This window comes from Gossypium hirsutum, chromosome D05, assembly GCF_007990345.1.
Source record: "Gossypium hirsutum isolate 1008001.06 chromosome D05, Gossypium_hirsutum_v2.1, whole genome shotgun sequence".
In the NCBI taxonomy this organism is placed as follows: Eukaryota; Viridiplantae; Streptophyta; class Magnoliopsida; order Malvales; family Malvaceae; genus Gossypium; species Gossypium hirsutum.
In genome coordinates, this window is record NC_053441.1 from 6,270,401 (window position 1) to 6,280,650 (window position 10,250).

General features: G+C 29.9%; 1 protein-coding gene across 1 annotated transcript; it reads left to right on the forward strand.

Moving 5' to 3' along the window:
• Positions 1-321: 321 nt before the first annotated feature.
• On the forward strand, positions 322-4,345 carry LOC107906726 (MLO-like protein 3). The gene is made up of 15 exons (XM_016833816.2): positions 322-558; positions 656-713; positions 806-1,035; positions 1,116-1,232; positions 1,311-1,371; positions 2,093-2,181; positions 2,263-2,337; positions 2,441-2,529; positions 2,631-2,680; positions 2,836-2,876; positions 2,957-3,130; positions 3,218-3,253; positions 3,348-3,415; positions 3,668-3,728; positions 3,822-4,345. The coding sequence occupies exons 1-15, from the start codon at positions 427-429 to the stop codon at positions 4,134-4,136; spliced, it is 1,596 nt and encodes a 531-aa protein (XP_016689305.1). The 5' UTR covers positions 322-426; the 3' UTR covers positions 4,137-4,345.
• Positions 4,346-10,250: the final 5,905 nt, after the last annotated feature.

Here is a 10,250-nt window from a genome sequence, read left to right on the forward strand (position 1 = left end):
TCAAATTTTAGATCAAATCGTTAACACTACTAGAATTATTACGTTAAATTTGTTAGCGTGACATTTTGAAATAAAAAAAATTACTTTCTCAATAGCCATGTAAGTAAAAAGATAAGGTTGCAATGAATTTGAGTTTAACAAAATAATTTTAACAATTGGATCTAAATTTTAAAATCTAAAAAATAAAAAAACTGAATTCCTAATGTTTAAGAGTAGAGGGACTTATGGCACAATTTTTTTTCTCCTTCTTCAATGGTCCTGGTCCACTTAATTATTTTGAAATTAATTATGGGTGTTGTCCTCATTTATTTCTCTTGACAGATAGTGCCCTTATTTCTAATGCGTTAATTAATGGCGCTATCTTTTCTCTATTACTACTATCCTCGATGCTCATCGAATCGTTGATGTGAAAAACCAACGAGTACCATGGCTGCCGGGGAAGAATCCTCCACTTCTCGCTCTCTCCAAGAGACTCCCACTTGGGCCGTCGCTACCGTTTGCTTCGTCTTCATCTCCCTTTCCATTATCATCGAATACTTGATTCATCGCATCTCAAATGTAGGCAAATTAACTTCTTCATCTACATCAAAAAACAAAACCCTCCTCCGTACCACATATATAGTAATTATACACTTGTTTAAACCATGTTTCGCAGTGGCTCGAGCGACGTAGGAAAATTGCACTCTTTGATGCCGTCGAGAAGCTTAAATCCGGTAAACTAAAACCACACAAATATATTTTGATAAATTGTTATCTTGGGTTCATATTTATATATATATTTGTGGGGCTTGGTTTGTGGTTGCAGTGCTCATGGTGCTGGGTTTCATGTCACTTATATTAACAGTGAGTCGGAGCTTCATCTCCAAAATTTGTATACCCAATGAAGTTGCAAATTCTATGCTTCCATGCCGGAAAACCCTTGATTCTATTAGAACTACCCAAGACTTGGGATACGACCAAATATGGAGCGTCCATGGATTGCATGAAAGAATATTGGATGATGAAAATGTTTCTCCAGAGTACTGTGATTCCAAGGTTCCTTCTTTAATATTGAAACTAGATAGTTATTTTTTTGACTGATTTAGATGTTTTAATAGATAAAATGGAAATGGCAGGGAAAGACGTCTCTAATATCAGAGGAGGGGGCGAACCAGCTGAGCATCTTCATCTTTGTGTTAGCGGCTATGCAAATTGTGTATACGGTGCTCACTATGGCTTTGGGAAGGGCTAAGGTTGGTCATTATTTCAAAATTATATTTAATTAATTAATTAATCCTACTTCTAAACTTATCCTAATTAATTAATGTTAGATGAGGCGTTGGAAAACCTGGGAGAAGGAGACGCGAACGGTGGAATATCAAGCTGCCAACGGTTAACTTTTTTAACTATTTCCCACCTTTATCCCGTAATTATGAGATTATATTCTTAATTCTTGTACACTGATTATCAAAATTAATTCATTTTAAACTCGAAGCTATTAATTAGGAGAAAAAGAAAAGAAGGTGTTGAATCTAGAATCTAAGCTTATATTTTCTTTTCCTAATTAAATAGTGGGTCCACGCTTTTATTCTGATTTTTTTATAGCCTATAATCAATATACGCGTGTGATGATTTTAATTTCAACTCCTCTTCAACAAAATATTTTTCAATTTTTCATAATTTTTCCTCATTACCTAAATAATTTAGCTTTACCTATCCAGATAAAATGTTTATATATATTTTTGTGTGTTTCTCTTTAAAAATCATTTTAACACCACCTTTTGGAAAGCAATTTTATATTAAAATTGAAAACTTGTGGGTCAAATTTTGATTCATAATTAAAAGGAATGAGAGAATCACGGGGCTAAAAATTCCAATATAATATATATTTTAAAAAATTAAATAATTTCCTAATTTCAATAGTGATCTTGTTGTTGTCAGCATTAGATGTATATCTACTTACTTTAAAAGAATGGATATTATACCCAAATAATAATTAATTTTCCCGACATATTTCTGTAAACAAAATAATCGACACCTTGTCTTCAATTTCCAATATAAATTCTCATCCATGTTTAGATTTGTATTAATATTCTTTATTTTCTCCTATTAGATCCTAATCGTTTTCGATTCACAAGACAAACGACTTTTGCACAACGCCATATAAATCCATGTACAGACGCATCAATCCTTTTGTGGACTGTAAGTTTCATTTTCTTTTTAAATGCATCAATTTTAGGATATATATATATATAATGGTGATAAAAAGTTATATTGGTGCAGAAATGCTTCTTTCAACAGTTCTTTAATTCGGTGGCGAAAGTTGATTACCTTACTCTACGCCATGGTTTCGTCGCTGTTAGTACTATCCTTTCTCATTTATCATCATTAACAGTTATTTAATGCTGTTAGTACTGCATTGGATTTGGTATCATTAATTGGGTTCATATATAATTTGCAGACTCATTTATCAGTAGGTAGTTCTTTCAATTTCCAAAAATACATACAACGATCACTGGAAGATGATTTCAAAATTATAGTTGGCATCAGGTACTGAAATCTGTCGTCGATCAGCACCATTGTTTTATATAAAAATAAATGAATGTTAATTCCATTAATATTTTGTGGTTTAATTTCATGGAGCAATGCAGCCCATTTATGTGGTTCTTGGTTGTTATCTTCCTACTAGTCGACGTACAAGGTGAGTAGGTTTTCCTATTTACTTCAATTTAGAGTTTAAATATTCATGGGTTTGGCAAAAAAATCCGATTCTACTGTGTAGGACTGACAGACTTGATTTTCTTAATCTCTATTTTAAGTAATGTGTTGTTTCAAACGATGTTTGAATTTGAACAGGTTGGAATGTGTATCTATGGGTTTCATTTCTGCCATTGACAGTAAGCAAAGCACTAATTAAAAGATTTTTAGTGTTCTTAAACAATTCTCAATTTTGACAAATTTCTCAACATGGGTTCAGATAGTGCTGATTATGGGAACCAAACTGCAAGTAATATTGGCAAAAATGGCACACAGAGTGGAAGATCAGAACACTGTAATCCATGGAGCCCCTTTGGTGCAACCTAACGACAACTTCTTCTGGTTCAATAACCCCAAGTTTGTTTTAACCCTTCTGCATTACACTCTCTTTATGGTACAATTTTATCTGAAATTTGTTGTTTATTATACTATTTGTTGATTGAATTTAACACCTGATTTTTCCATTACTTCCAATTCTCAGAATGCATTTGAGGTTGCCTTTTTCGTCTGGGTCACGGTACTTAATACTTGTTGCTAACCTCCTTCATTTTCTTTTCAAGAAATAATCTCCACATTTACATCTGTATATGTACATTTATCTTAATTTCCAGACACAATATGGAATAAAGTCCTGCTACCATGAACACAGAGAAGTAATCGCCACAAGGGTGGTGTTAGCGTAAGCTCCAATTCCTTGGTTCTTTTCATTTTTAAAAAGTTTTTATTATAAAAAAAGTTAATTAAATAGTGACAAATATATTTGTATCTTAAGCATATTTAAATATTAAATATAATGGTTCTTTTTTGGTAATAAAATATAACGGTATCTAATAATTATCCTAATTCCAAAAAATATAAATAGCTAAATTCCTTGAATATCCATATATAAAAATCATACGAGTTTAAATATTTGAGATATGCTGTTTTACAGTGTGACGGTTCAAGTCATATGCAGTTACGTTACTCTTCCCCTCTATGCTCTTGTGACACAAGTAAGGTTTATGCATATTCTTCATATTACGAAATAATGATGATGAAAGCAAAATCAGCTGTGGATTAATTTCAATTTTTTCATATATTCATAGATGGGATCAAATTTCAAGAAAGCTGTGTTGGAAGAGCAAACAACCAATGCAATAAAACAATGGCACGCCGGTGTGAAGCTGAAACGGAAAAAACAACGCCTATCTTCGCAGGCTGCTGCCGATGATTTTCCGGAAAACAGCACCACCATTTCCACCGTGGATTCATCGTCTCATCAGCCTCCAACACTTGCTTCTTTCGAAATCTGTAGCTCTCCGGAGATACAAGAAGCTGGCCCTGCTATGCATACCGTGGCAGTGGAAATACAAATGGCTTCCGTGGAGAAGAAATTAGAGAGAGATTACCGGGTTATCTGACCAATTACGAAGCCTTCTTTATTTATTTTTTGTTTATTTAATCTGTATAGGAATTATTAGTAGATAATCCTCTGCAAAATGATTCAATTAAGATACGAGCTACTTGTTCATATCAGAAAATAGGGAAATAACATTTAAGTGGTTCTATTAACTTTTGTTCAAGGTTAAAATTTGACATGGTGACTAAGTGAGCATTGAATTTTTTATTATTTAAGTTTATTATTTCCTTTATAGATTTTTATAATTTATTTTTATCATTACAATATTGAGAGATGAGAAATCAGGATAACAATATTAGTAGCAGACTTAAAATTTTTGCTAATAACTTCTTGATCTTGTGCCAAGAGTATTTGTGTTATAACATGAGAGCTTGAGTTCAATCCCTAACAATTTTACCTCTACCCCTAATTATCAAAAAGAAAAAAAAACCCAGAGTTTGATATGTTATTTAAAATTAATTACTGAATATAAAAAAAATGTGTTAAACCCTACAAAAACTTCTTATCTTTTGTTTTGCTCAACGGTGGTGTTAGCCTCTAGGTTGGCTATCGCCCGCTTTTTTTTTCCCTTCCCACCAACTCTTTCTTTCTTTCTTCTTCTCATTCACTCCACATGTCTTCTCTCTTTTTCAGTTTGCAGATCTATTTTGTGGGTATATTTATTGTCTTCAAAACTTATGATGGATAGATGACGATGCCTTTTGTTCACTAAAACTCCACTGGCCACCAGTAGTTTTTTTTGGAAAGTGGGTGGCTCTTCGTAGTTTCTTAATTTGTTTTTGTTTTGAGAATATTTTAGAATAATAAATAAATTCACGAGTTGATTTGGACTCATGTTGTCTTAAGTTATTTTTTTTTGTTTTTCCATTTTTTAATAAGTCTTCAGTTTTAGAATTTTTTGCCTGCTCTTGTAGCATGGTTTTTGGTCTTATTTATGCATGTAATCTTAGTTTTACAATTGATTTTAGGGATGGTTTTGTTGTCATCCTCTATAGTTTGGTGAATGCTTGATTCTTTTGTCGATTTTTGCTCGTCACTTTGAACCATCCGGGGCTGATCTTCTTATTGTGTTAAGTGCTTGCAATCACTCCAGATATGTCGTGCTTGAGTTAGGACAAATTCAATTGTCAACGTGTTAGAATGTTTTATTGATGCTGAGGCTAAAGCCTTTGCTATGTTAATGGAGCTTGTCCTTCCTCATCTACGACAAGTGTTCATTATTATTATTTCTTGAATTATATGGTTCTATTCATTGAATAAATTAATGAATTTACCTTTAAAAAAATAATTACTGAATATAAATTTGTTTGATAAACATGGATTTTAAATTATATTATTTGAGGGTTTTTTTGTCTATTTATGTTTTTGGTTAAACTATGATATTAATCCCTCTACTTTGATAAAATTTGAGATTTGATCATTGCATATAAAAATTTAAAAATTAAGTCCTCTTACTTTTCTAATTAAAAATCTCTATCCAATCATTCATTCTTAGTATATCCCGTCAAAATTTATCAATTTGGCATGTTGATGAGGTTGCCTTCATATCATGTGACATGATTTACAACAAATAAACATGATAAGTTAATAAATTTTGATAGAAATTACTAAGGCCAATAACAATTGCACAAAGATACAAGGACTAATAGCATATTTTAACATATATATATTTTTTATATAAAATCATCAAAAATTAACATGAACTTGAAGTACACTGTAACTTTTAGACTTTCCATTTTACCATTTTAACCCATGTTTATAATTTTTTAATAAATATAATTTTTACATAATATTTCAAACATTATTTATTTAATAATTGTAGAATATATAAAATAAACCATTTTTATATGATGCAGACAATGATTTGTGACTGTAATTATGGTCGTGATTGTGAGGTAAATGAAAATTGATACTATTATAATGATATGAAAACATGCTAAATTTAACTATCGGAGCAATTATGTACGAATAAAGCAAATGTTGGGAGGTGCAGCTATGATTGAATTTCTATGACAATCATGTGGTATCGAAACATAAAACATGTTTGATGCCACCTAGTTGCCTACGTACCCCATCTATTAATCCATGTAAAATCACAATCAGGATCTAGGGTGGCTCCATTCGCCAATTGTAGGGCTAAGATGGATTATCAATTTAGAATGACAAAGATTCAACATTGTAAGAACCATCTAATCCATACAGTAACTGTAAACATGACATGTTGAGACAGCGACCATACAGATGAGACAGAGACAGAAAAAGCAAAAAACAAAGTAGAGGCCCATTTGGCTTGGTTCATAAAAAGAAAGAAAGAAAAAACCTGGCCTGAACTGAAGTTCATTGGCTTGGATCATATCAGCTTGTTTCCTCAGTTATTTAAAAAAAAATTTAATTTGATAAATTATATGTAATATATTTTTTAAAAATCTCATTAATTTAGAAATAAAATATTTATTTTATGATATAAAAATTTTGATTAAATAATGGAAAACATGTGGGTCCATCCAATTGGGCTTGGAGTGGTTTACAACAAAACGATTTGGGGGCAGAGAGAAAATATTGGTGCCCACTTCGGCCCAATTATTACTTCAACCCATTAATAATTGAACTAAACGACACATTTTAGATATTTTGGCCATATTTCCACTCTTTTACCTTTTTAAAGTTTATGTTTTTGACACATTTTATAAAAAATAAAATAAAAAAATAGCACGATCCATTGTATTTAAACATAAAACATAATATTACTGTATATAGATGTGAAATATTTACATGTTTTAGGCCTCCAACTTTGACAAAGAGTTTCCCTCTTATTGTCGTTTCTTGTGAATCTGAGATTTTTCTTCTTCTTTCGTTTGGGGTAGTGATTAGTCCTTCCCGATTTTAATGAATCTTGCTCTCTTCCTATCGTAATTTTTGTCATGAAAAATGTCAAGTATAAAAATTTTATGAAATATAAAAAAGGAATCTTAAAGTTGATGGGGTTTGCATGTAAAATGAGACGAAGGGAAAAAAAGGTGCACCATTTTCGAATTGAAAGCGAAGGGTAAATAGAAGGCATCTAGTTTCGACACACAAATTTGGCGTATGTGGAAGCAATTACGTGCGACAAACAATAGTGCATGGGATTTGTAAAGTCATTGTAAGCAACTCATTGGGTTCCGAGTGTGAAATTGACATATGGTAATATGAAATCAAAAATCATGATTTCACTTCTCTTAGTTTTAAAATTGTATTTCTGATTAATGCATTCATATTCATGTTATGTTTTATATATTTATATTTGAATTATTTTATACTTCTCTTAATTTGTTCAATTTAAACTTTTAGTTTTATCTATCAATATGATACCTCCCTTTCATTGTGTTAGTTTTTAACCTATTAGGCACTTAAACAATGTCCGGTGTCATTTTTGTCAAAAAAATTTTAATTTCAAAATAACTAAGGACTTGTGATTAAATAATCCAAAACACCTTTAATCGTCTCGTTTAATTGAAGCTTTAATAAAAATTAATTAATTACTCCATTGTCTACTCATCATATTCAACCCAAAAAACTCATAAAATTTATTCAACAAATTTCGTCGTTTTTTTTTCCTCCTCTTTTTTTCTTATATAATCTCTTTCACATGATAAACTTCACTTTTTAGGAAACATAAATATAAAATCTCAAAAAGAAAAAGAAAAAAAAATCAAAACAACCCTCATGAAGAATTTAAGCATGGTGCTTCGTTGCCGGTGATAAACTCAATTAAAAGAGAGGAGACACAAAAACTTGACGTTCATCGAAGTCTAAAAGGATTAGGGATTCCACATCATCTTTCACCACATTTTATTTTATTTTTATTTTTAGTTATATTGCATTCAATTTCTTTTATATATTTAAGAAACCAAAGGAATAAATTACTAAAAAAATCACCGCATTAGGCTATTTTTTTGAAAATTTACGAGACTAGCCGATTTTACAATTGGAAGCTTTTTCTATACAATAATTTCTTTAGAATATTTTCTAGTGCCACTTCCTGTGAAAATAAAATTTACAAAATATGTCTTTTTATAGACTCCAAGTCTCATTTTCCTTATTTTTATGGAATGTGAAATATGAGTATATATAGACTCATAATTCAATTGCAGCTTGTAATTAGAAAATGTGAAATTGCTTACTCTTTTAACTAACAACATAAGATTAAATGCTAGACAAACAATTATACAACATTAAACTCTAACAAAATAATACATTATAAACTCTTATACAAATATTATTGTTATAAAACAAGATCAATAAAAAAAAGAAGAAGACAAACTTACACATATAATATAATATTTTATATATAAATATTAAATAGTTTTTTTAATATGTTAAATATAGTTATAATTTTGTTAATAATTATAGATATTAGTGTATTAACCCATAGAGAAATGTAAATATTAAAATAAAAACTAAAATAATATCTATATTTAACTTATTCAAAAATAAAAACTAAAATAAATATGTTATTATAAGGATCTAATTTAAAAAAGAATATACTTCCTTATTATTATAAATTATAAGTGAAAATTTTGATATAAAATATTAAATAAAATATAAAAAGTCGATTAAAATTTTTTTGTTATAACAAAATATTAATATAGCATATGACTTTTATAGAGAAAGGGCGGATTATAATTGATTAAAAAACATGAGATAAATTGGTAAATAAAGTGGGAATAGAAGGATGGATTGGGTAGGAAAAATGTAGGCGAGCGAGTGGACAGTGGTGGGGGCCATGAAGCAGCGCCAAAGGCGCAGGCTATGCGATGCCATCACTCTCACTTCCTCCATCCTTTCTCGCGTGCATTTTACTTTTTCTTCTTCTTTTCCACTCAATTTTATTTGAGAGAGAAAAAAACCCTATAAGATTCTTTTATGCCAGAATTCGCTTTCATTAATATACCTTGGCATGGTCGTTAGGACTTATGTAATCCCTTTTAAAGAAAACAATAAAATTTTAAAAATAATTTACAATTTGATGAATCAAAATGATAACAGTTTAAAAATTAATTTAAAATAAAATACATCATAAAACAAGGTCACGCGCTGAAGAATGTAGTGGGGAAAATAAGAAGACAGGATTGAAAAAAAACAAAGATAGATGATAAGACTAGAGATTAATCCCAAAAACAAAAAAAGTGAAGGAGCAGCAGTTGCAGTCTGTCCACTGACTCACTGAGCCCTAACAACTAACAACACGCCCACGATAGTTGCTGCCAAAAGCTCCTCCTTTGGTCCCATGTTTCTTTCCTCTTCCAGCTACTCCTTTATTTCTACTTATTTATTATCCATTTTACAATTATTCGGGCTTAGCTTCAGCCCTCATCACTGTGGATTTCATATATTTTTAATAATATTTCCCTCAATTCTAGCTTATATGAGAAACAACTTTAATATCAACTTTACATATTTAAATATTCACAAATAAAAATATATAATAAATAAATTGGATTTACGGTGTAGAGAGATACTTATATTACGGTGATAATTTGTCCTAAAATAAATAAGTTGGGTGAATTTAGCATTATTTTAAAAAATATTTTAAATACTAAACTAAGCCCAAGAATATCTAATGATTTCATTATCGTCACAACCTAAAATCTACTACTTATATATTTTCTTAAAACAACTTGAAAATTTGAAGTTTACACTTCTTTTTTTATTAACAAAATCAGTCGCTGTATTGATTTTACTTTGGTATTGTCTTGGATTTTCTACATGTATTCTTATGTGTATTTTGTTAACCTAGTTTCAACATCACATACATATAAATTAATTATACGTAAATTTATAATTTAAAAATATTTATAAAATTCAATAATTAAATTTATGAATGTATTTTATTTTTAAACAAAATAAAAAATAAAAACGTAAAAAATATTGTATCTCAAGTTAGTATTAATGTGTTGAGATTTTGAATTAATGATAAATATACTTAACAATTTTTAATTTTTGTGATTGAAAATATAGAATTAAAAAAGAAGGGTTAAATGTAGGAAGAAGGAATGATAACTACTAGACAGGTTATTAAGAATCATCCCCTCTATCCGCCTAAACAGATATTTCTTTTCCTTGGATTTTACAG

Bases quoted from the DNA above. Each gene is read 5' to 3' on its own strand.
- LOC107906726 (XM_016833816.2), top strand. From the start codon at position 427: ATGGCTGCCGGGGAAGAATCCTCCACTTCTCGCTCTCTCCAAGAGACT. The intron at 1,233-1,310 runs GTTGGTCATTAT...AATTAATGTTAG, and splicing joins TGGCTTTGGGAAGGGCTAAG to ATGAGGCGTTGGAAAACCTG. The intron at 2,681-2,835 runs GTGAGTAGGTTT...GAATTTGAACAG, and splicing joins CCTACTAGTCGACGTACAAG to GTTGGAATGTGTATCTATGG.